The sequence below is a fragment of the Scyliorhinus canicula genome, chromosome 6 (assembly GCF_902713615.1).
Source record: "Scyliorhinus canicula chromosome 6, sScyCan1.1, whole genome shotgun sequence".
In the NCBI taxonomy this organism is placed as follows: Eukaryota; Metazoa; Chordata; class Chondrichthyes; order Carcharhiniformes; family Scyliorhinidae; genus Scyliorhinus; species Scyliorhinus canicula.
This window is the reverse complement of record NC_052151.1, coordinates 126,781,881-126,809,068: the sequence shown is the minus strand read 5'-3', so window position 1 is coordinate 126,809,068 and position 27,188 is coordinate 126,781,881. Positions and strand designations below refer to the sequence as shown.

At 50.9% G+C, this 27,188-nt stretch overlaps 1 protein-coding gene across 1 annotated transcript in view; it reads right to left on the bottom strand.

Annotated features, from left to right (window-relative positions):
• The window catches only part of dpysl5b (dihydropyrimidinase like 5b), a 125,476-nt gene that overhangs the window by 26,894 nt on the left and 71,394 nt on the right, over positions 1–27,188 (bottom strand). Inside the window, exons 9-10 of the mRNA XM_038800106.1 lie at positions 24,072–24,214; positions 11,128–11,335 (exon numbers count right to left, since the gene is read on the bottom strand). Coding sequence (XP_038656034.1) covers positions 11,128–11,335; positions 24,072–24,214 — 351 coding nt within the window. The remainder of the gene's footprint in view (positions 1–11,127; positions 11,336–24,071; positions 24,215–27,188) is intronic.

Genomic DNA, 27,188 nt, shown 5'->3' with positions numbered 1-27,188 from the left:
TTCAAAATCACGGAACCGCTCCATCTTATCTCTGTCAAACAAATAATGTTCAGGTATTTATTCCAATTACTCTCTTGACTTTTGTTTTGTAGTTTCCCCCTTCTTGGGATCCTTTTTGGGCCAACGGTAACTTACAAAAGTCAGAGACAACCACCCCAAGATACCAAAAGATCCTGCTACCCCATATAATCTGGTTATTTTCACATTACTGTTCATGGGAGCTGGCTGTGCATGATTTGGCTGCCATAACTACACTACAACAAAAATATATTTCAGTGGCTGTAAAGTGCTTTGGGGTATCCTGTGGTCACGAAAGGTGTTACATAAATATAAGTCTCTCGTTCCTTCCATAGAGCCAGACTCTCAATCTCTCCCAGATGCACTTGAAGAAGTTTCTCAGGAAGAATAAAACAACTGTGTGGATTATCTCACCCATTGAAATCCCTTGCCTTACTCAATACCTTTCCCATTACTCAACTGAGATTATCAAGTCACTGAATAGGTAATGAGCAATATAGCTAATCATAGCTAATAGCTAGTATGAAACTGCTGCCTGCACTGCCAACAGTCTGACTATTTCTCTATATGTGCACAATTAGCAGGTATTCACTTGACACATGAAATCAGGAGCTCAACATATGTAAAATCATAGGCATGACAATACATTTGATTATTCAATGGGTTGCATGTTGCAAGGCTGTTTCTCCACTGTCAACAGACATACAAACATATCAGTTTTGTGTTTTTCTATCACATTAAAAATAATCTCATGTGTGCAGACATCTGATGTTAAGTATGTACCTTCCCTGACCTGATTTACAAAGTTGAGATGAACGGTGACGAATCACAACTGAACACATATGCAACATACTTGCAATTATATAAAATTCCAATAAAGTAGGGATGGATTAAAGCGGGGTTGTATGAAAGACCCAAAAGGCAAAACTACTCAATACTTTAGAAGACCCTTGCAACATTTTTGACCCATCTATAGTAATGTTAAATAATACAATTTATAACAAAGCATAAAATTAAAGGTTTGGTCAAACAAATTATATAATATTGCCCAACTGCTGTTGCAAATGCATCAAACCTTTGCCACCAGGGTTTAGAGGTAGGTGTTGGGAGTGGGGGTGGGAGTCTAACCTCTGTCAAGTATCTTGTGCTTGAGTTTGGCTCTGAGACTGCTACTGGAGCAGCTGGTGTAGTTGCTTTGTGATCCCAAGTAATGCCAGAGGTTGTTCATTTCATATACAAGAGAAGGGCAGTGGAGCAAGTGGAACATGAGCCAGCAAAAGACAAAGTGAGAGTAAGCAAATGGAAGCTTGAAAGAAAGAGAAAGAACAAAATAAATACAAACACAAAAATGATGGAAGACAAAGCTGGATAGAGCAAACCAAATAATTTAAATTTAATGAAACAGAGAGTTATATGATTTGTTTGAATCTTTTGAATGCTGAGCAATACCTCATACAAGTCATTCAGGTTCAGTACCAGTACTGTCTCAGTTTGCTATGTGCTTTCTTTCCAAGTAAGAAGTCTTACAACACCAGGTTAAAGTCCAACAGGTTTGTTTCAAACACGAGCTTTCGGAGCACGGCTCCTTCTTCAGGTGAATGGAAAGGCTTGTTCCAGAAATGTTTATATAGACACAATGTGGAGATGCCGGCGTTGGACTGGGGTGAGCACAGTAAGAAGTCTTACAACACCAGGTTAAAGTCCAACAGGTTTGTTTCAAACACGAGCTTTCGGAGCACGGCTCCTTCTTCAGGTGAATGGAAGGGTGAATTCACCTGAAGAAGGAGCCGTGCTCCGAAAGCTCGTGTTTGAAACAAACCTGTTGGACTTTAACCTGGTGTTGTAAGACTTCTTACTATATAGACACAGTCAGAGATGCCCCGGAATGCGAGCACCTGCAGGCAATCAAATCATCAAAGATGCAGAGAGAGAGGTAACTCCAGGTTAAAGAGGTGTGAATTGTCCCAAGCCAGTTCAGTCGGTAGGCCTCTGCAAGTCCAGGCTTGTTGGTGGGGGCCGAATGTAATGCGACATGACTGGGATTCATGTCGCATTACATTCGGCCCCCACCAACAAGCCTGGACTTGCAGAGGCCTACCGACTGAACTGGCTTGGGACAATTCACACCTCTTTAACCTGGAGTTACCTCTCTCTCTGCATCTTTGATGATTTGATTGCCTGCAGGTGCTCGCATTCCGGGGCATCTCTGACTGTGTCTATATAGTAAGAAGTCTTACAACACCAGGTTAAAGTCCAACAGGTTTGTTTCAAACACGAGCTTTCGGAGCACGGCTCCTTCTTCAGGTGAATGGAAAGGCTTGTTCCAGAAATGTTTATATAGACACAGTCAGAGATGCCCCGGAATGCGAGCACCTGCAGGCAATCAAATCATCAAAGATGCAGAGAGAGAGGTAACTCCAGGTTAAAGAGGTGTGAATTGTCCCAAGCCAGTTCAGTCGGTAGGCCTCTGCAAGTCCAGGCTTGTTGGTGGGGGCCGAATGTAATGCGACATGAATCCCAGATCCCGGTTGAGTCCGCATTCATGCGTGCGGAACTTAGCTATAAGTTTTTGCTCAGCAATTTTGCGTTGTCGCGTCTCCTGAAGGCCTCCTTGTAGAATGCTGACCCGGAGATCAGAGGCTGAATGTCCTTGACTGCTGAAGTGTTCCCCAACTGGAAGGGAACAGTCCTGCCTGTTGATAGTCGCACGATGCCCGTTTATTCGTTGTCGCAGTGACTATTCTCCAAATTCAGTTCCATTCTTGGACACACTCGTCTCCATCAAGGACGGTCACCTCAGCACCTCGCTTTACCGCAAGCCCACAGATAATCTCACGATGCTCCACTTCTCCAGCTTTCACCCGAAACACATTAAAGAAGCCATCCCCTATGGACAAGCCCTCCGTATACACAGGATCTGCTCAGACAAGGAGGAGCGCAACAGACACCTACAGATGCTGAAAGATGCCCTCGTACGAACGGGATATGGTGCTCGACTCATTGATCGACAGTTCCACCGCGCCACAGCAAAAAACCGCACCGACCTCCTCAGAAGACAAACACGGGACACCACTGACAGAGTACCCTTCGTCGTCCAGTACTTTCCTGGGGCGGAGAAACTACGACATCTTCTTCGCAGCCTCCAACACATCATCAGCGAGGATGGACATCTTGCCAAGGTCATCCCCACACCCCCACTACTGGTGGGCAACCGCGCAACCTCAAACAAACCATTGTTTGCAGCAAATTACCCAGCCTTCAGAACAGCAACCACAACACCACAAAACCCTGCCAGGGTAATCTCTGCAAGACATGCCAGATCATCGACATGGACACCACCATTACACGTGGAAACACCACCCACCAGGTACGCGGCGCATACTCGTGCGACTCGACCAATGTAGTCTACCTCATACGCTGCAGGAAAGGATGTCCCGAAGCGTGGTACATTGGCGAGACCATGCAGACACTGCGACAACGAATAAACGGGCATCGTGCGACTATCAACAGGCAGGACTGTTCCCTTCCAGTTGGGGAACACTTCAGCAGTCAAGGACATTCAGCCTCTGATCTCCGGGTCAGCATTCTACAAGGAGGCCTTCAGGAGACGCGACAACGCAAAATTGCTGAGCAAAAACTTATAGCTAAGTTCCGCACGCATGAATGCGGACTCAACCGGGATCTGGGATTCATGTCGCATTACATTCGGCCCCCACCAACAAGCCTGGACTTGCAGAGGCCTACCGACTGAACTGGCTTGGGACAATTCACACCTCTTTAACCTGGAGTTACCTCTCTCTCTGCATCTTTGATGATTTGATTGCCTGCAGGTGCTCGCATTCCGGGGCATCTCTGACTGTGTCTATATAAACATTTCTGGAACAAGCCTTTCCATTCACCTGAAGAAGGAGCCGTGCTCCGAAAGCTCGTGTTTGAAACAAACCTGTTGGACTTTAACCTGGTGTTGTAAGACTTCTTACTGTGCTCACCCCAGTCCAACGCCGGCATCTCCACATTGTGTCTATATAAACATTTCTGGAACAAGCCTTTCCATTCACCTGAAGAAGGAGCCGTGCTCCGAAAGCTCGTGTTTGAAACAAACCTGTTGGACTTTAACCTGGTGTTGTAAGACTTCTTACTGTGCTCACCCCAGTCCAACGCCGGCATCTCCACATCATGGCTTTCTTTCCAAGTCAGTGGAGCTTTTTTCTTAAAATTACTCCAATATTTAAATCTTTACTCTTTTAACATTCAACAAATGAGGCATTAAAGTCATTTTCTCCACAGAGAGTTCTTAGGGTATGTGTTGCCATCAGATACAAAAAAGTCTATAAACATTGTAAAGGCAATGGTCAAATATTTGAAAAGCATTTAAAAAAAAATAGATTTGAAGGTATTGAAGAAAGCAGAGAACTCTTTTAGAGGCAGCAAAAGATGCAACAGGTCAAATGACCTCCACCGTCACAATACAATTCCACGATTTGTTAGTTATTATTTCTATACTGTTACTGTAAGAAAGACCCAGGGGCCCACTGTTTCACATGACTGCTCCATCTTACTCCTTGTAGGAATCCTTATGATTTCAGCAGCCCTTTAATGCTGCCTCTAGCTCCCGGTTATGCCCAGTACTAGATGCCCTCCCTGTTTATGCTGTCCCCTGTTCCAGACCAATAGTCCACACACATTAATGTTTCATGTGCCATGTGGCTTTAAGTACTTTTCTGAGACTTGAGTTCACCAAGTTGACAACCTCTGCAATTTAAAAGTCCATTCCAGAAAGAACGGAACAATGGGCGCGATTCTCCGAGGCTGTGCCGGAGCGAAGTAGCCGTCGTGAACTCTGTCGAATTCAACGACGGCGCGAAACGGCTCCGATCGCGACCTATTCTGGCCCCGGGAATGGGCTAGCATCGGGGCCGTGTGGAACACGGGGGGCGTGGCGTTGAATGCGCGTCGTCAGCGCGCGATGCCCGAATGACGCCACTCCACAACCTAAAAGGGCGCGATCCAAAGACCCGCAGTAGAAGAGGGAGGGAAATGACGGAGCCACGGAGGGCCGCGCCAAGGTTCCGTGATACAGACCTGGAGACCCTCTTAGCTGAGGTAGAGCATCGCAGGGGCATCCTCTGCCCAAGACGAGGGCATCGCCACCCTTCCAGCGCCATGCGACGGGCCTGGCGTGAGGTGGGCACGGCTGTCAGTACTGTGGGGCAGACCCCTCGGTCCGGGGAGCAATGCCGCAAGAAGCTCCACGAGCTCACCAGGGCTGCCAGGGTGAGTGCCACGAATGTGCCCCCGGGTCACAACCATTCCCCCCACCCCCCCCCCCCCCCCGCATGTCCCTCATCGAGAGTGAGTGGAGGTTGGTGAACAACGTTGTCACCCGTTATGCACCCCCCTGACAGTGTTTGAGCAGATGGCACTGGACCTCGCTGGGGGATCCACCCGGGAGGTCGCGCAATGCGAGGTTGGAGGCGCAGAAGCAAGTGAGACAACCCTGCATGAAACCCCCCCCCCCCAGCCCATCCTCTGTTCCCTCACACTCCGCACACTGGACTACCCATCCTCTCTCCCCTCACAATCTGCACACTGGACCACCCATCCTCTCTCCCCTCACACTCTGCACACTGGACCACCCATCCTCTCTCCCCTCACACTCTGCCCACTGGACCACCCGACGAGCGTCCAGGGCCGTCTGGTGCCACACACAGCCGACCATCCGCGACGACCACCGCACCTAGCATCGCACGCCAGAGGGCGGCAGGAGGTCGGCCAGGAGGGTCATCGTCCAAATCTGGTACTCTCGAGCGGGACGTACAGAGGACGGACAGTGACGACTTTCATGGCTGTGCGTTGCCTGAAGTTCGGGCCATGAGACAGGAGAGGACGGGGTCAGTGGACCCAGACACACAGAGAACGGCGACAAGGTCAACGGACTCATCCGACGCTGAACAGTACATGGACCGCGTGCGCCCTGCGCCGGGACATGTGGGACACTCCTGATTTACTGATGGACGAGGACCTAGAGCTTGTGGCACTGCTGTCTCCCACACCATCCACCATCCCAGAGACACTCACCTCGGTTGGGCAATTAAGTGATGAGGCTCCTGGGTCACGGTCTGGTGTGCACCTCACAGCCGAGCCGGTACAGCAGGTGGAGGTCGGAGCAGCCGAGGGGCTGGACGGTCGGCGGGCAGCCCAGGTCCAGCATCCAGCTGCCGCCCAGACAGTTCCCGGGTTCCTGGATTTACTCGACCCACCCCGACAGCCGATGCATTTTGAAACCCAGGGACACAATGACGGGATGAGGGCCATCTTCCAGCAGCTGCAGATGCAGTTAGAGGAGTGAAACTGCGTCCAGGAGCAGGCAGCGGTGCCGCTCATCGCAGCCACCCAGGCCGGCACCGCACGGGTGGCGTCCGCGGTCGAGGCAATGAGTGAAATGGTATCGGCCATGGGTCAGGTTATGCAAGGCGTTGGGCTTCATGTGCACACGTCATCCATGGCCCAGGAGAGGGCTGCCCTCTCACAGGCAGCAATGCGCCAGAGTCAACATGACATTGCCGGCGCGCTACAGGCCCCGGCCGAGTCTCACCAGGTCATGGCCCAGTCCCAGCACGCCATGGCACAGTCCCAGCAGTCAGTCGCGGAGAGCATTGACCGCCTTACGCACGTGCTGGATGGTGTCGCGCACTCACAGGTTGAGGTCGCACAGTCCCTGGCTGGAATGTCTCACTTCCTGGACTCTGTCTCAGTGAACCTTCGGACCCTGGTCGATACCGTTGCAGGCCTCCAGGACTGGCAGCGCCAGGTGTTGGTAGGGCGACGGGGCACTTCCCCGCTCGCACCTCCATCCACAGTGAGGCCCGGGGGCCACCGAGGGAGGAGGTGGTTCTGGGGGCCGTCCCATTAACTCCATCACGGGACGTCCCTGAACGCTCGGCCTCCCCCCCGTCCCATCCCTAGCGCATCGGGTGGGCAGCGGGCAGAGCAGGGTGGCACCACGTCATCCGACACTCCCGAGGAGCAGCCTGGCCCATCAAGGCTGGGTCGCCCCAGGAAATGAGTGCCGACGGGGAGCCATGTCGCGGGGAGTGATTCTCAGCAGTCCGCCTCCACTCCTGCTGTACCATCTGGGGATTCACTTAGACGTAGTGGTAGGGCCCGTAAGGCAATGAAGAGGGACACAGAGTAAGTTGGCACGGGTGAACGGCACAGTTTAGTTGTAGGGGCTAGGGCATCTGTACATAATATTCACCATTAAACTCACAGTTGCACCTAACTTGTAAGAATGTGTGATTTTTCCGTTGCCACGGGGATCGTGATGGTGACCGAGTGTCGCTGGGGTTGACGAGCGGTGAAACTTCGGTGTCGGGTGTGCAGTGCAGTCCACCCCCCCCCCCCCCCCCCCCCCCTCCCACAGTCGGACACCATAGTCCTCGGCACTCCGTGCCAGCTACCCCACACGGGCACGTGATTGAGTGTCACTGACGAACTCAGCGACCACTGAGATGGATGGTTCAGCTATTGCCATGAGTCAGACTTTGTCTAACGATTCTGAGCTCACAGCTCATCGCAGATCGGGCTGTCATCATTCAACATGGCACTGATCACACCCGCTGACACAGCCATCAATGTCGTGCCATACCATTGTGCCGCAATGGTAAGGGTGATGTCGAAGTGGAGCAGGTACCCGGAGCGGGGGTCCGGGGGGGGTTGGTGGTGGGAGTTGTGTGCTGTCCGTGTGCACGACTGACAGGTTGCTGGGCGACAGGGGTTATCCACTGAGGTCTTGGCTGATGACGCCAATACGGAGGCCTCCGACCAACGCAGAGACCCTATACAATGAGGCCCATGCAGCAACCAGGGGTGTGGTGGAGCGCTGCTTTGGTCTGCTTAAAATGAGATTCAGATGCCTGGACCGCACCGGAGGGGCCCTGCAGTACCAGCCCGAGAGGGTCGATGCAGGTGGTAGTGTATTGTTCAGCGATTCCGTCGCACGCGATGCGCGAATCTTGCAGTCACCAACGCGTTGCGTGCCCACTGTCCTCGCCGTCGTGCAGCCTCCTGGACATTACCAGCACCCGGGTCATGTCTGTGTGCTGCGCCCGACGCGCCACCCTGCTGCACGCCAACCTCCTCAACCTCCTCGTCAGCGTTGGCACCACTGTCAGTGGCTTCTCCCTCCGACTCCTCCACCAGGGCATCGCCCCTCTGCATTGCGATGTTGTGCAGCGCACAGCATACAACAACAATGCGACCGACCCTCTCGGGCTGGCAGGGCCCCTCCGGAGCGGTCCAGGCATCTGAATCTCATTTTAAACAGACCAAAGCAGCGCTCCACCACACCCCTGATTGCTGCATGGGCCTCATTGTATAGGGTCTCCGCATTGGTCGGAGGCCTCCGTATTGGCGTCATCAGCCAAGACCTCAGTGGATAACCCCTGTCGCCCAGCCACCAGCCCCTCAGCCGGGGGGCCGGCCCTCAAACATTGCAGGGATGTACCACTGCGCAAGAATGTACGCATCATGCACACTCCCAGGGAACCTTGCGCACATGTGCATGATCCTCATGTGGGGGCCGCATACCACCTGGATGTTCATCGAGTATGTCACCTTTCTGTTAGTGAACACTTCCCTGTTGCCTGCAGGCGGGCCATGGGGACGTGAACACCATCAATCACTCCCTGGACCATCGGTATCCCGGCCACCTTGACAAATCCACGGGCTCGTGCTTCTTGATGTGCTCGGTCCTCAGGAAAGGTTATGTAACGGTCCACGATGCCCAACAGGGCTTCGGTCACGTCCCAGATGCACCTGTGGACCAATGCCTGCGGTATCCCGGATAGGTCCCCGCTTGGAGACTGGAAGGAACTGATAGCATAGAAGTTAAGTGCCACTGTCACTTTGACGGCAACCGGTATCGCGTGTCCTCCTCCCGTTCCACGTGGGGCGAGGTGCGCCACGAGGTGGCAGATCTGTGCGACCATCTCCCTGCTGAACCGGAGTCTCCTCCTGCATGTGATGTCTGGTAGTGCCTCGAAAGAGATCCGGTCACGGTACACCCTAGGCCTCGATTGTCGCCTCTGGCACCCTGGCTCCTCCATCAGTGTCTCCTCCTCCTCCTTTCTCAGCGTTTGGGGGTCAATGTTCCCCTCGGCATCCCCCTGGACATACCGGCGAGTGCCTGCGGCCTGTACGGCGACGACGGGCCACTCCGCGGCCATTCCCTCTGCTGCTGCAGCTGCCCCTGCATCCACTGTGGGATGTCGCTGTGGACGCTGCTGGATGGCCAACTGCGGTGCAGCGGCCCCAACCACTGTGGTGAACATCGCCGTTCGGTTCGAATTTGTGGTCACCTACAGAAGGGTGGTGGGGGGCAGAGAAACGACATGTTAGACGGAGGTTATTCGACACCTCGGCAGCCGCCTGCCACGGGATACCTGTGTGTCCTCGTGGTCTGGTCGCGCTGCTGACATGCGGCCAGCCTAACCCCTGGTCACTTTCTGCGTCCAACGGTCAGTTAACAACGTCTTCCTCACCGGTGCGTCAGTGGGCTGTGCCCATCAGCCACAGGGCAACCAGCGGCTGTGTCCTCATCAACGTCCTGCCATGGCAGGGCGGCTGAGATATTGCATCCGGGGGTGGACGACCCACTCCACCTTCCCCCCCTCCCACTACTCATTCCCTCCCCCCCCGCCCACTACTCACTCCCTCTCCCCCCTCCCACTACTCACTCCCTCTCCCCCCTCCCACTACTCGCTCCCTCTCCCCCTTCCACTACTCGCTCCCTCTCCCCCCCACTACTCACTCCCTCTCCCCTCCACTACTCCCTCTCCCCCCCACTACTCGCTCCCTCTCCCCTCCCCCTCCTCGCTCCCTCTCCCCTCCCACTATTCGCTCCCTCTCCCCTCCCACTACTCACTCCCTCTCCCCCCTCCCACTACTCACTCCCTCTCCCACTACTCGCTCCCTCTCCCCCTCCCACTACTCACTCCCTCTCCCCCCCTCCCACGACTCCCTCTCCCTCCTCCACTACTCCCTCTCCCCCTCCACTACTCCCTCTCCCCCTCCCCCTCCCACGACTCTCTCCCCCCCTCCCACGACTCTCTCCCCCCCTCCCACGACTCCCTCCCCCCCCCCACTACTCCCTCTCCCCCCTCCCACTACTCGCTCCCCCCCCCCCCACAGCTGCTGCGTTCTCGGGGAAGCCTTCCCCAGTCCGCTCACCACTCACTGCTCAGCGTCAGCCAGCACGACTGGCTCACGACTTTAAAAAGCAGGCGTGGACGGCGACGGCGTGAACCGGGGTCACGTCGTCGGGACTTTGGCCCACTCGGGCCGGAGAATAGTGGGGGTGCCGGAGAATCGCCATTTTGGGTGCCTCGGGTGATTCTCCGGATTGCGCCGCGCGGAACACAACGGGACCGATTTCGGCATTTGGGAGAATCACGGGAGTGCGTCGGACCGGCGTTGCGTGAAAAACTGGTGCAGCCCACTATTCTCCCAACTGGCGCGGCCTCGGAGAATCGCGCCCTATGTTTTCAATATTTGGAAAAACCTTTCTTAAAGAATTCTATACCACTTCGGAAGGCCACTAATTTGTAAAGTATAAGACGTTTAATCAAAACAGGTTACCCAAGCCTGCAAAATTTAAGCTTTCTGCTCCTGCTTCCGGCCCCACATGTTCATGCCTTCTGACCAAGTTATCAAACTCAGCAGTGTAGCTGACATCGGACTTTAAAATTTTTTTATACATTCAGGTGGATAATAAAGACAGCATTAGATAGAATATAATTGGTAGGATTACTCAATCGAAGGAGAAAACTATAGGACATGGTGGAAATTACAGCTTTAATGTATCTAAGCAGGATTGGCTATTCTTTATCAATGTAAGATTGATTGTAAACTACTCTATTACTCAAAACATACAAGAGTATCAAAGTCAACATTTGGTTGATACCTTGTATGCCAAACTAAAACCATAAAATAGCAGCTCGCTTTCCTCTCCTCCAAATGACAAAAGAATTAAAACCAAGCAAATGAAAAAATGTTGTACATTTCTCCATGCCAGTGGAAAAGATTGTCCATTACTATAGTCAACTTTACCTTTTCTCTCTGGATCAGCTTCTTGTACACAAACTCCGAAAAGGGTCGAAGTGGACAAAACTTTCCTGTCCCCTCAGCACAAGTAAACGTGCCATCTTCATAGACAACTCGCCCACGGCTGATTGTCACCAGTGGAACGCCATGGCATCGTACGTTCTCATGAAGGTTTACATCACCACCCTGTACTTGCGTACTCACAGATATTGTTCTGAAACAATTATTTTATTATTACTACACATGAAGAGATCATTGAAATATATCACAGATTAAAACACAAAATTTCAAACCAATAATCTCTGAATAAAATCTGGACTGATTTACCTTAATATCTGGCAGCATTCTTGGTTGTTAACTTAAACAACTCTGCTTTGCTGCAGAACTATATAGAACCTTGGCTAGGCTAATGAAGCCTTAATTAAAAAATAGTTACAGAAATCTAAATGAGGAAGAATGTTAGCTTGGTTCAGCTAGTAAAGGAACTGACACGCTCGCATTCGGATTTCTAATGGTCAGAGTCAGAAGATTGTGGATTCAAGTGCTCCAGGATTTCAGACTTAATATAGGCTCGAACTTAAATACATAATTGAGAGATTTCTGGACGACCGTTATCTTTGGATGTCAAATTAAACCAAGATCCTATTTCATTATACATATGAAGGCAGAAAATCCTGTCCGATGACACTATTTGAAGAAGAACCCAGTGTCCTGGCCAATATTCCATCTTATTCAACATCAACAAGGCAGGTTAATTGGTCATTTATTTTACTACCCTTTATGTATGCAAATTGGCTGTCACATTTGCTTCCAAAACAGTGACTGCATTCCAGAAGTAACTGATTATCTATGAAATAGTTTGGGATGCTCGGTGGACATAAGGTTATTTATTTTGGCACAGGGGTCAGGGGTGAGTTGGCTGGATGGATGGTTTGCGACGCGGAGCGACACCAACAGTGCTGGTTCAATTCCTGTACTGGCTGAGGCTATCCAATGTGCTCAGGTTAGGATTTTTCTGACCTGAATGATTAATCTTACTTACCTATTTCTGACTGAGCCACCGAAGGAGGGAAAGCCATTTTTCCTGCAAAGAACAGGTCGGCTCTCACTTGGGGGATATTACTGTTCTAGGTTAAGTTACCTTCTAATGGAAGGTTTTTTGAGTAAGTCACTCAAAATCAAACCTCCTATTTTTTCAGCACAGATCTTCGTCATCTGAGACATCCTAAATGAGCGTCTAGAAGCTCAATGTAAGAATACAGCTTATTTTTCTAGTGGCAGTTTATTATAAAATATTTCCGAATATAAAAAGAAAGTTTCAGAGTTTTCAAAATACAAAACTGCTAACGGTCCTTTGTTATCTGCCAACAGATTATCTTTGTTAAGAGGATATATTTATGAATGGAAATCTGAAAGTATCTATAAAACATCTAGGTAATACATTTCTTTTTTAAAAAATATTTTTATTATGGTATTTGCAATTTTTATAATACTAATAACAGCGACATAAACATGGCACAATAAACATTTCCACCTCTATCACAATCTTCATCGCATCCAACTATAAAACAACAGTCTGGCGTGCCCCCCCTCCCCGCTTTTTGGAATTCTGATTCTGCCGACATTTTAATTTTCCCCGAGAAAGTCGACGAACGGCTGCCATGTCCGGGTGAACTTTATTTTCTTGAGACTAAGAAACCCAGCCATGTCACTGACCCAGGTCTCTACGCTCGGGGGCTTCGAGTCCATTCACATTAATAAGATTTGTCTCCGGGCTACTGGGGAGGCAAAGGCCAAGACGTCAGCCTCTTTCACCCTGTGAAGTCCCGGCTCTTCCGACACGCCAAAGATCACCATCTCCGGACTCGGCACCACCCATGTTTTGAGTACCGTGGACATCGCCTTAGCGAAACCCTGCCAAAATCTTCTGATTCTGGGCATGCTCAAAACATGTGGACATGATTTGCAGGACTTCCGCACACCTCTCCTCTACCCCGAAAAACCTGCTCATCCGGGCCTCCATCATATGTGAACGGTGGACTACCTCGAATTGTATCAGGCTAAGGCTGGCACATGGTGAGGATGTGTTAATCCTGCTCAGGGCATCTACCTACAGACCCATCTCTATCCCTCCCCCCAGCTCGTCTTCCCATTTGTCCTTTAGCTCCCCCACCAGAGTTTCCTCCGATTCCATAAGTTCTTGGTAGATGTCTGAAAACTTCGCCTCTCCCACCCATGTCGTGTAGACGACTCTGTCCTGTATACCCCAAGGTGGCAGCAGCGGGAAGGCCAGAACCTGCCTTCTCAAGAAGGCTCATACCTGTAGATACCTAAACCATTCCCTGCTGGCAATTCAAATTTATCCTCCAAGGCTTTCAAGCTGGGGAAGCTCCCATCTATAAATAGATCTCTCATCTTCCTAATTCCTGTCCTCTGCCATCTCCGGAACCCACCATCCAGCCTTCCCGGTGCAAACTGATGGTTATTATAAATAGGGGTCCAAACCCATGCTCCCTCCACTCTCTTCCATCTCCTCCATTGCCCACAGATTCTCAGGGCCACCACCACCACCGGACTTGTGGACTATTGGGCCGGCGAGAACGGCAGAGGTGCCGTTATCAGTGCTCCCAAACCTGTGTCTTTGCATGACACCACCTCCATCCTCTCCCACACCGACCCCTCCCCCACTACCCACTTCCCAATCATGGCTATATTTGCCGCCCAGTAGTAATTACAAAAGTTCGTCAGCGTCAACCCACCCTCCCCCCGACTGCGCTCCAGCAACACTTTCTTCACACGTGGGGTTTTACTCGCCCACACAAAGCCCAAAATAACCTCATGCACCAGTTTAAAAAAGGCCTTTGGGATGAAGATGGGGAGGCACTGAAAGACAAACAGAAATCTGGAGAGGACTGTCATTTTCATGGTCTGTACCCTCCCCGCCAGTGATAGTGGGAGCATGTCCCATCTCTTAAAGTCCTCTATCATTTGTTCTACAAGTCGGGATGGGTTTAACTGGTGCAGTGCCTCCCATTCCCAAGCCACCTGGATTCCCAAATATCGAAAGCTCCTTCCTACCATTTTAAAAGGCAGCTCTCCCAGTCTCTTCTCCTGTCCTCTTGCCTGGATCACGAACATCTTGCTTTTCCCCATGTTCAATTTATACAACGAAAAATTACCAAATTCCCCCAAGATCCACATGAGGAGATAGGCAGCAGCAAAAGAAATTAGGTGTATAAGAAATGGCGGAGGTACAGTGGTAACGGAGCAGGAGGAGGTGAATATGGTGTTTGAGCCTTTTTACCGGAAATTGTATAGTTCAGTGCCTGCTGTGGGGGATGAGGGTATGAAGCAGGAGTTCCTGAAGGTGGCGAAGGTGAAGGGACCGGGTGCTCCAATTAGGCTGAGGGAGATAATGGACTGCATTTGGTCGATGCAGACAGGGATGGCACGGGTCTGGATGGGTTCCCAGCCAAGTTCTACAAGAAGTTTGGGTGGAGTTGGGGCCCCAGTTAATCGAAATGCATAATGAGACATTGGTGAGGGGAGAGCTCCCCCTCACGTTGTTTCAGGCATTGATATCGCTCATTTTAAAGAAAGCCAAGGACCCAGAGCAGTGTGGGCCATTCTACCTGATTTCTCAGTTGAATGTAGATGCAAAGCTGTTGGCAAAGGTACTGCCGATCCGGATACAGGATTGTGCGCCGGGGTGGTAGGTGAGGATCAGACAGATTTGTGAAGGGGTGGCAGCTGTGGACAAATGTCTGGAGGTTATTGAATGTAATTATGATGCCCTTGGAGGGTCGATAAGTGGAAGTGGTGTGGCGTTGGACGCAGAGAAAGCTTTCAATTGGGTTGAGTTGGATTCCTTATTTGAGGTGTTGGGGGCGGTTCAGGTAGGAATTTGTGCACTGGGTTTGGCAGTTGCATCAGCACCTAATGCGAGTGCCTAGCGATTGAGCCATTGTTGCGGATTTGTGAAGGGGCGGCAGCTGTCAATGAATGTTCGGAGGTTATTGTATGTAATTATGATGCCGTCGGGCAGCACAGTGGTTAGCACTGTTGCTTCACAGCTCCACGATCCCAGGTTCAATTCCCAGTTTAGGACACTGCCTGTGAGGAGCGCACGTTCTCCCAGTGTCTGCGCGGGTTTCCTCCGGGTGCTCTGATTTCCTCCCACAGTCCAAAGATGTTCAGGTTAGGTGGATTGGCCATGATAAATTGCCCTTTGGTGTCCAAAAATGTTAGGTGGGGTCACTGGCTTACGGGGAGAGGGTGGAGTTGTGGAGGTTAATGGGATGATTTGGAGTTTCGTGTGGGCAGGTAAGGTGCTGTGGGCTGGGAGGGTGTTCTTGGAAAGGGATTGTCCGGGGGGGGGGGGGGGGGGGGGGGGGGGGGGCAGTATCGTTGCAAAACTATTGCAATGGTTGAGAAATGGCAGCAGAAGAGTGGTTAGTGTGGTGGCGAATGGAGACAGCCTTGTGTAAAGAGACCAGTTTGAGGGCACTATTCATTGAGGCATTGAATCCCAACAGTACAGAAGGAGGCCATCAAGTCTGCACCGACCCTCTGGAAGAGCACCCTACCGTGGCCCACTCTATCGCAAACCCATAACCCCACCTACCTTTGGGACACGAAGGGTAATTTAGCATGGCCAATCCACCTAACCTGCACATCTTTGGACTGGAAGGAAACCAGAGCACCCGGAGCAAACCCACGCAGACACGGGCAGAATGTGCACAATCCACACAGTCATCTGGTCAGAATCAAACCCAGGTCCCTGGTGCGGGTTACACTGTGCCACTTTGCTCACCGTGGCACCCCTTCCGTTCTCACCAGCCAGGTATTCCGTGAGACAGGCGGTGGTATCAACGTTGAGGGCGTGGACCCAATACTGGCAGCATTTTAGAATGGAAGGCATGTCTTGTGGGTGCCGATTTGTGATAATATAAGTTTTCCCCGACGGGATTAAATGCGAGGTTCCAGGGGTGGTGGCAGGTGGGGATAGAATATTTTAGGGATTTATTTGTTGGAGCGAAGTTTGCAGACCTGGAGGAGCCGAAGGGGAATAGGCTCAAGTATCTGCATGTTGGGGGCTTCATGAGGAAGGTGCCCTTGCTTCCTGTACTGCCACCCCTGGTGCTGCAGGACAAACTCCTGACGTGGAGTAAATAGGGGCAGGCAGGGTCTAGGATATAAATGGAGATCTGTTGAAGAGAGAGGGGGCCCCGGTGGAGGTGGTAAGGCATAAGTGAGAGGAGCTGGATGGGCTGCTGGAGTGAGGCTTTGCGGAAGGTTAATGCATCCTCGTTGTGCACAAGGCAGAGGGCACCCAGTTTAAAGTGGTACACAGGGCACACATGACGATGTCTAGGAGTTATCGTTTCGTTCCAGGGGTGGAGGATAGGCATGGGTGGTGTGCAGGGAGCCATGTCCATATGTTTTGGGTGTGTCTGAGGTTCAGGAGGTTTTGGACACAATTTACAGGTATAGTGCGCAATTTTCTAGCCTTAATACGCAATTGTTCAAGCGAAACAAGGCCGGTGAATAGGAGAGGCTGAAAAAGTGAACCACATCAGGCCAAACAGTTTGCGATGCAACTGGCCCACTCTTGTAGGCTAAAGCAGGATCTCGCTGTTGCGTGGCGAAAAACCAATTATCACCATTTAAGCCCCATTTCCATACAACCGAGCACTAGGGTAGCAAGCCTAGCACCGCCAGGATGTTTGCTGTGAGCAAATATGGTACTCACCCCCTCAGCTCCCGACAGAAGCCCTTCTGCCAGGTTCACGTTTTTTAAGGAGTACTAATCGGCGCCAGCGTGACCACTTGTTGGTGAGGCCGTTGAGTGATGGGACGCTGTAGGATAAAGGATGGCTCCCATTAATTGTATGGAAATAAGAGCCACCCCATAACCTACAGCGACCCTTCATTCATCAGCCTCCCCAGCAAGTGGTCACGCTGGCACCGAATAGTATTCCTTCTTAAAAAATGTGAACCTGGCTGAAGGGCTTCTGTGGGGAGCTGAGGTGAGGAGCCATCTTTGCTCACAGGAAAAGATCCTGGCGGTGCTGGGCTTGTCATCCCACTGCTTGGCGGGGGGTGGGGGACCCTCCGCAGTGTTGGGCTTCCATGGGAAGGGTGAGAGGGGCTGGGGGTGTGGATGGGGCAAACTGGGGCAGTAACAGCTTGCGGCACCGTCATGTCAACCGGGGCAAACTGGGGCAGCAACAGCTTGCGGCACCGTCATGTCAACCCTGGGTTGTGTTTACGCGTTCTGGGAACAACCCTTGTCCCTGCCCGTCTTTCCCACAGACCACCATAACCCCCACCGACTGCCAAGGCCTCTGGCATTGCGGCTGAAGGCTTTCACTAATAGGAAACTGAAAATTGTGGTTAAGTGAGCACTTCACACAACCGAAGTAGATTCATGTAGGTCAGTGGACCATGTAATGCGAGTCATTGTGTAGCATCCCAATCAGATCGCGATGCCTAAACACTGTGCCTGAACACCGCGGGAGGTAACACCACACACAACAGTCAACATCCGAACACCCAGGGGATGGGACACTGCTCAGGCGACATATCCACAGCCGGAGGGTGGGTGAGTTCCCTGGGAAGGGGACCATCACCCGGGCCAGGTGATGTTACGAGCGGGTGTCCGGGTTACAGGGTCTGGGCCGGGCGGCCAACGCCGGAGACGGCATCAGCAGCAGTGGTGTCAGCAGATGCTTGTGGTGGCAGCCGATGTGCCAGACCCTACGCCATACCTTGAGGATCCGGCCATCCATCAGGCCAGGGAGGGACACAGAGTGGGAGTCCCATAAACGCCCAGGGTGTACAGGTGTTGATGGTCGTTTGAACAGATGATAGACACGGTATGGGCAGCATGGTGGCACAAGTGTAGCTTCACAGCGCCAGGGTCCCAGGTTCGATTCCCCGCTGGGTCACTGTTTGTGTGGAGTCTGCACGTTCTCCCAGTGTCGGCATGGGTTTCCTCCGGGTACTCCAACTACGTGCAGGCTAGGTGGATTGGCCATGATAAATTGCCCTTAGTGACCAAAAAGGTTAGGAGGGGTTATTGGGTTACGGGGATGGGTGGAAGTGAGGGCTTAAGTGGGTTGGTGCAGACTCGATGGGCCGAATGGCCTCCTTCTGCACTGTATGTTCTATGTAATGCGTGCTGCAACAAAGAGACGGTGCAACACCGGTGCCATGTTCTCATGGACTTGGCACCACATGGAGGCAGAGGACACATGCTCCCGGTGGCTGTCACGGTCACCGCAGCCCTGAATGTTTATCCTTCGGGATCATTCCAGGGCTTGAGCTGGGACCTGTATGGTATCTCACAGGTACATCTGACAGGTCACGGATGTCCTGTATGCCCGGGTGGAAAACTACATCATCTTCGACATGGACCAAGCCTAACAAGATGCCCCGGCAACAGGTTTCTTGGCTATTGTCGGGTTGCCTTAGGTCCAGGGGGTCATAAATGCTACGCATGTCGCCCTGCACTCACTGGGCCACTTGGGGTGCCCTATATTAATAGAAAGGGGTTCCACTCCCTCAAATGCAGCTCATGTGCGACCACCAGATGAAGATCCTGGGGAGTGCGCATTACAGCTACAGCCTGGAGCAGTCGGTCATCACTGGCCTCTTCGAGGAGCACCCCAGGATGGGTGGCTGGCTTTTGGGGGATAAGGGGATCCACTGAGGACCTGGCTAATGACGCCAATAAGGAGGCCAGTGACTGAAGCAGAGACCCGGTTCAACGAGGCCCATGTGGCCACCTGGGCTGCAATTGAGCGATGCATCGGACTCCTCAAGATGCGGTTCTGATGCCTCGACTGCTCCGGTGGTGCACTCCAGTACCCCACTAGAGGGTCGCTTGCTTTGTGGTGATCTGCTGTGTCCTCCACAACCTCGCATAGCAGTGGGACGACGTGCTGGAGGCTGGTGATGAGGAACATGTGGCCACCGAGGAGGAAGAGGACAAGGACGATGAAGTGGCCCCAGCCTAGCAGGGGCTGGAGTATGAGGCCAGGGAAGAATCTGAGGATCAACCGGAGCCTGCAGGACGTCGGCAGCGGCGAGGGTCAGGCAAGCCCGGAGGGCCATCGATTCACTTTGGATGTGGCCTTGTCCTTCACACCCCCCTCCCATTTCCCACCCTCCCAGGGTGTCTATCACATCACTCAGGGTGTTGGGATAGCGTCGGCACCGTCAGCAGGTCCCTGTCAATGGCAGGGGAGTGATGATAAACCTGCAGGGAGTTGAGCTGTAGTGTTCCTCAATCTGTGCCATAGTCTGCCTGTCTGCTGAGTTCTCGCTCACACCCATTACTTGCACACGGTGCCCCCGGAGACAGGGAGAATGCCTGGAGAGATGGGCCAAGGGTTAGGCGGTCAGCCCACATTGTGGAAGAAAGTGACAGAGGCATCATACTGGTTGTGCACAATGTGTAATACAATTCTCCACTCACCTGATGTTGCGCCCCCCCCCCCCCACCCACCCCCAAACCCATTCCCCCCTCCCCAAGATGCCCTCGATGTGCTTGGCTTTCCTTGCTCTACCCTAGGTGTCTCCCCAGGATGCACATCAGAGGTGGAGGCAGCTCACTGCTTACCACATCCAGTGGACTTCGATGCCCCTGGTGGGTGTCCTCTGGGGCCTGAGGGCCCCAGTGCACTTGTCAATGGCACATGCGTAGCTGTGCCACCCTGTCCTGTGGAACTCTATGGGATGGGTCTGAGTTGGCACTCAGTGCCCCCTCCTCCTGCTCGGTGCCCCTAGGTTCACCTTGGGATGGAAGGGCAGCTGGTTCGAGCTCCGGCTACCCCTGCATCATCTGGCTCTGGCAGCTCTGGCGGTTCCCCATGGTCCGCAACATCGTGTCGTGCCCTCAGCAATACCCCTCAGTGACTGGGACAAGCACCGCAGCACCTTGGCCATTCCCATCTGAGAACGGGACATGTGCCACAGAACCTTCAGGTCAGCCTGGTACTGGGTGACATCCCCCAGCAAGGCGGACATTCTGTTGAGACCCTCAGCCATGGTTGTCACTGACTCGCGACGCCTTGGACACCTTCACTAACGGTGCCGACGTCATGCACCAGGCTCTCTACTGCGGTCGCCACACTAGCCTTGGTGCCACACATTGCCAGCGACATTTCCTGCGCTTGTAGCCTCTGGGACTCCTCAAAGCGGTTATGGATCTGCTGGAGCAGATCTGATATCTCCCTTTGAAGGTCCCAGCCGCTTCCTAACATCTCCATCAGCTCCGGGTAACCCTGTTCCACACGCTTAGCATCATGTTGGGATCCAGCAGACCTCCGACTGCTATCTTGCCTGGGGGTTCCTGCCTCCACCTGATGTGCATCAGCAGCAATGTGGTGCTCACCACATTGAGCCCCAAAAGCCTGACCACCAACTTTTCCCACCGAGGTGTGTGTATCTACGCTGGTGGAGGGTGGGGATGACAGCTGTGCCGCGACTATTATGGTGACATCCTCAGAGCTCTCCCCTGAGATTGTCTCCTGGGAGGCTGGAGAAGGGGCCACTTGGGATAATCCGGTGCCGTCGATTGGAGGTCCTGCGGGAGAATGGACAGGTGGTCAGTGGAGGAGATGAGTCAGTTAGTTGGTAAGGCAATAACAACTCATGTTTGACAGGTCCCTGGGTAGAGCTTGGTGGTTCCTCACCTCTGCGGCATCCGCCAGCCTGTGTAGGTGACCACTCTATCCTCGGCCATACCGGTCAACTCCAGGGCAGGCTCCTCGAAGGTGGTGAGGATTCGGTTGTCTGGCACCACTTCGCCAGTCTCGGCCCTCTCCCAGCGATTATGTGAGAGCTTTTCCTGTGAGACACAGTGAGGACATTGTTGACCAGTGGCGGTGGTGGTGGTTGGGGAGTGGGCACGTTGCATGCAGAGTTGACGGTGCGGTCCGAGTTCGCCATGGAGCATGACACGGCCGCTGCAGGCCGCCGCCGTGCGCATGCGCGGACTCCCGACCGGACGTGCGGGGGCCGTTTCCTCAGCCAGATCTGCGAGCAGCTCCCCAGGGCCCTGATAGCCCCCTGCAGGTAGGAGAATCCTAAAGTCAAGAGTAAAACGCCAGTGTTTTACACTGGCGTGGGGACTTAGCCCCATTTTTGGAAAATCCAGCCCATGTTTTATAAGGGATATCAGGCTCACTGTCAGAATTTATAGAAGGATGTTACCTTCTCTATGAACAGGAGGTAAAGAGATAAAGAATTTAGATGTAGGAATTCCAAATTCCCCAATCCTAATTCAGGATATTCATTATGAAAAAAATGAATGCTTATATTTTCCAAATATTGACCTGAATTTACATCCTTGAGGTGGGTAGCGGGATTTGTTATCTTCCCGCTTCAGGGGAAAGTGGCTACAAAAGAGGGGTCTTCAGTGCCACGAAGGACGAAAATAGGGGGGGTACATTTTTGGAAAATCCAGCCCATGCTTTATAAGGGATATCAGGCTCGCTGTCAGAATTTATAGCAGGATGTTACCTTCTCTATGAACAGGAGGTAAGGAGATGAAGAATTTAGATGTAAGAATTCCAAATTCCCCAATCCTAATTCAGGATATTCATTATGAAAAAATGAATGATTATATTTTCCAAATATTGACCTGAATTTACATCCTTGAGGTGGGTAGCGGGATTTGTTACCTTCCCGCTTCAGGGGAAAGTGGCTACAAAAGAGGGGTCTTCAGTGCCACGAAGGATGAAATGGGGGGCTACAGGCTGGAGTTGAGGCAGCTGACCCGAGAAAGAGGTCGGAGGTAGCCGTACGGGCTGCTGGGTGCCGAGGCAGCCTGTTTAAACAGTGCACCTTGGTGCAGTGGCACTTTGTCTTGGTTAAAATAAAAACACAGGCACTCCAGCACTTAACAGTCCCCCACCTCCACACACAAACTACCATGTCCCATCCATGTCACCTTATCTCTCCAAGCCAAACTGTGCCCCTCCATTCACCGCATAGTCCCCCATGCCCAATGCCAAACTATGGTAATAAGATGCCCACTGACCTACTATACTATATAGAAGCAATGACACCTACAGTGACAGTTGGATATGCAAAAAAAGGATTGCGCAAGATTAGGTGGTTACAAGGACTTGTAGTTTTTGCTATTGATATTTAAAAGTGGCAATCAAGGAGATTGCCTTATAGTGAGATGACTTTTTAAAAAGTGGAACGTTATGAATGAGCTACTTGAAAAAAAACATTTTTTTGTGCATCCAATTGTCACATTAGGGGCCAATGGTTCGAGACAGTGTATAGTGGGTCAATAGGTACAGATGCCATAGCTTGGCATAAGGGTATCGGGGCAGTAGGAGGTGGATGGAGGGGCATAGTTTGGCATAGGGGATATGCGATGCAATAGGGTGAGGAGTGTAGCTTGGGATTGGGAGATGAGAGGCCATGAGGTGGGTAGAAGGGTATAGCTTAGCACAAGGAGGATTTACTGGACTCACCTTTTGAAAGGTTCCCTCATGAAAATCAGGGTTCACATTTCTTTGAGGGGCTGTGAATCACGACTCTTTAAAAACCTGGCCTGACTCCAGGTAAATTGCAGAAAAGTAGAACAAACCCTTCTCTGCAATGGTCAACTAGATTGGGAGTGGCAGATTCCAACTTTTGACAGGAATCAGCCCACACCGTTTAAAGGCACTCCTGAAAATCATTCGGCTCAGGAATGGGGTCAGGAATCCTGGAATCAGGACCTGGCCACTATTTTTAAAGGGCTCCTAAGTCTCCCATGTTGATGAAGCTTTATCCCATCATGAGGTCAAAAATACACACATGGGGGAAATGAGTCAACTATTTGGGACATACCCACTCGAGGGAGTGCAGCAAAGGTTTACCAGACTGATCCCAGGGTTCATATGAGGAGAAATTGACTAGGTTGGGATTGTTCCCGGTAGAGTTCAGAAGAATGAGGGACGATCTCATAAAGACATAGAATTTTGACGGGTGTGTCCAATGATGGTGTGTCCAGAACCAGGGTTTACAATCTGAGGATTCAGGGTAAACCATTTCAAACACATCTAAGGAGACATTTCTTCACACAAAGAGTGGTGAGCCTGTGGAATTCACTACCACAGGAAGTAGTTGATGCTAAAACTTTGAATATATTCAGGAGGTGGCGAGATATAGCACTTGGGGAGAATGGGATCAAAGGCTATGGGGAGAAAGCAGGATTAAGCTATTGAGTTGGATGATCAGCCATGATCGTGATGAATGGCGAAGCAGGCATGAAGAGCCAAAAGGCCTCCTCTTGCTCCTATCTTCTATGTATCTATGCCTCTGATCCTGCCTCTGCTCTATGTTCATAGGGTTGAGATTTGTCCCCTTTTGCACACAATATCCTGTGCAATCCATCTACCACCAGCGTGCAAAAACATCAGGTGCAATTTGCCAATTCCAGGAGGGCAGTTCCCTTCCCTCCAAACATAACCTTAAATGTGCCCCCAGCTGTTACATTATTTTTATATCCAAGTAAGCTACAACTATTTTCTTTAGCACTGCAGACCATAATGCTGATTTGGCACCCCAGACGGTGCCTACTCATACAGTTTGGCAGTATGGAGTGGCTAATACAAAAACATGTCCCACTGAGACAGAGGTGAGTAAAGTTCTGGTCTTCAGAATCCCTGCCCATCTTCAGCTAACGGCCTTGTACAGAAATTATAATTATAATTTCTCAATTAGAGAAATTTCCACAAATGTTTACTCTCTGATCTATTTCCACAAATGTTTACTCCTTGAATCAACTGAAATTATCAAGTCATTTGAGATTAGGATTAAAAGTGTGTTATGGAACAGGCTGGCATTCCAATCAAGGGGACCAAGCTGATCTGTACTGCAGTCTCTACAAAAGTCTTAATTACACTTTGATCAAAACTCACGTGGTTCAAGATACATACCTTGTAGCTTCCGGATCCCACACAACAATATCAGCATCAGCTCCTGGAACAATTCTTCCTTTCTTGGGATACAGATTGAAAATTTTTGCAGCATTTGAACTAGTCACAGCAACAAAACAGTTTTCATCCATTTTTCCACCAACCTGAAAATAGCAAATTGTAATAATGGTTGCTTGGAGAATTAAGACTCTTTGTTTTTACATTGCATTAAATTTACATCACCCTCTTCGATCTACCAACATGTAATATAATTTTCCAGCAACTGGTTTAACAAGAAACCTGCATGCTGGTACTTTGTCAATCTCCAGTGGGATAACTAATTGCAGGGAAAAGGAATGGTTCAATATGACAAATTTTTCCAACTTTTCCCTTCCTTCCAGCTACTGACAAACCTTGGAAGCATGGCATGGATAATTACCTTGTAGCAAGGCAAAAGAGAACAGTTAGGAAGTCAAATTACAAAAAGGGCAGAAAGGAATTGTCAAACATCCAAATTAACTAGAAAGGCACAATGCAAAGAGCGGTTATTGAGAATGAACGGAATATTGTAAATAATATGACATTAAATCTTAGAATAAAAAACAATTAATTTTAAATTTTTTTTAGAGTACCCAATTATTTTTTTCCAATTAAGGGGCAATTTAGCACGGTCAATCCACCTACCCTGCACATCTTTGGGTTGTGGGGGTGAAACCCACGCAGACACGGGGAGAATGTGCAAACTCCACACGAACAGTGACCCAGGGCCGTAGGCAGCAATGCTAACCACTGTGCCACCATGCTGCCCAAAAATAATTTTAAATTCATGAGAATACACAAAGAGGATTAGGAAAAAGAATGTAATTGCTTAGATGTTTTTTTGTATGTTTAAACTTATTGGCATAAAAAGAATTAAACTAGACAAAAGAAACAGAAGTGCTTGCAGCAGAGAGGAAGCCGATGTGCAAAAGAATGATATGGCCTAATGGCAGCATTGATTTTGGGGGTAATTTGTTCAACTACAGACAGCCCAGAAGAGAGGGTTGATTATTTTTTGATGGATAATTGTGTTCTTCAGGATAACACAAACTATTAATTAGCTCTTTAAATATAGCAAAGTGCTCGGTCTAGCCGATGTGTTAAAATTTATAATTTGCGGCAGGGGAAATAGTCCAAATATGCTAGGAACATATGTGCTTAAGTTATTTATACCCATTTCACAGATGACTTCCATTCTTGGCAGTTATTTAGTATTTCTTTCCTCAATTCTTAGCCTCAATCTTGTTGCAAGTCATTGAGAACAAGAGTAGAAGTAAAAATAGATGAATTTTTCCCTTTTATCATTGCAGATTCTAACACACTTGGGCATGATTTCACAGGGACTGATAACTCTCTGTACCAATAAGCCTTCCTTAATGGTACGTAATAACGTACGTAAGGGGCTGGTTTAGCTCTCTCGGCTAAATTGCTGGCTTTTAAAGCAGACCAAGCAGGCCAGCAGCATGGTTCGATTCCCGTACGAGCCTCCCCGGACAGGCGCCGGAATGTGGCGACTAGGGGTTTTTCACAGTAACTTCAATGAAGCCTACTCGTGACAATAAGCGATTTTCATTTCATAACAGACTATGGAAGGCTTTGCAATCGTCACCTAATATCTATATATGGGGCGGAATTCTCCGCAACGGCCGACGCCGTCGTGAAACCCAGAGTGTTTCACGGCGGCGTCGGAGGCTGCTCCTCGTCCCCTATTCTCCGCCCCCCCCCCCCCCCCCCGGGGGGCTAGGAGCGGCGTTTCGGCAAACTCGGCCACCGGGCCTTGCCGCTGGCGACAAGGCGGCGCGCTGAGAATGATGCGGCCGGCGGCGCCTAATGCGTCAGCTGCGCATGCGCAGGTTGGCCGGCTCCAACCCGCGCATGCGCGGTTGCCATCTTCCCCTCCGCTGCCCCGCAAGACATGGCGGTTTGATCTTGCTGGGCGGCGGAGGTGAAAGAGTGCGTCTCTTGGAGACGCCGGCCCGACGATCGGTGGGCACCGATCGCGGGCCAGTCCCCTCCCGAGCACGGCCGTGGTGCTCAATCCCCTCTCCGCCCCCCACAGGCCCCAAACACACCTTTCGCGCGCTGTTCACGCCGGCAGCGACCAGGTATGGTTGCCGCCGCGTGAACAGGTCGGAAATGGCAGGCCGCTTGGCCCATCCTGGCCGGAGAATCGTGTGTCGCCGTGAAAAGCGGCGACCCGCGATTCTCTGAGCGCCCGGTCTGGGGAGCGGAGAATCGAACCCATGGAGTCTTCCCAGCAGGATCAGCATACAACAGAGAAATGATAGAACAGGTTGAATAAATTTGGTTTGCATTCCCTTAAATTTAGACGGTTGAGAGCCGACCCAAATGAGGTCTTCAAAATTATTATAAGTCATTAGGCTAAATACAAAGAAATTATTCTCTGTACTGAAAAATCTGGTCCATTTTGGAGTGAAATCAGGAAGTATTTTTTCACAGAGCAGTGGAAATCTGGAACTCTCTTCCCTCTACCCCCTGGTCAATTGAAATATATGCAACTTGCTAAGAGTTTGTTTTTTTTAATATGGAGACCAAATTGACATTAGAAATACTTATGTTGGGAAGCCAATTATATTTATTCCTCAATCCCAAACACAATGGCCGGAATTTCTGCTCCCGTTTGCGTCGGGTGAGTTTAGCAATGTGTGCAGAAAATATTGCGAGTACTGCAAAGTCACGTGTTACGTCAGTGTAAACACATGTTTTGACTGTCTCTTCTCCAGTTTGCGACGTTTCCTGATATTCAACATTATAATAAATGAACATATTATCAGGTCTCTACGCTGGAAATGTCAACCCCTCCTTTTCCTCGCTGGAAAATCCATCCATGGCGGCGTAACAGCAGACCGGCGTGATTTACAACTGGTCTCCGAAGGCGTACACTTGGCTGGCAGACCACCCAAGGGAGCTCAAGTGAGTGCAGTGCTCTGGGGAGTGTGTCATACCCGGAGACCCCCTCATACTGCCCAGGAAATGCCTGGACAGTGCTAAGGGGATTTCCAGGTTTAACAGGTTTTCTGTTGTGCGCTGGGATGGCTTTTAAACATGGCACCCCATTCTTGAGTTAAGATGCTGGCG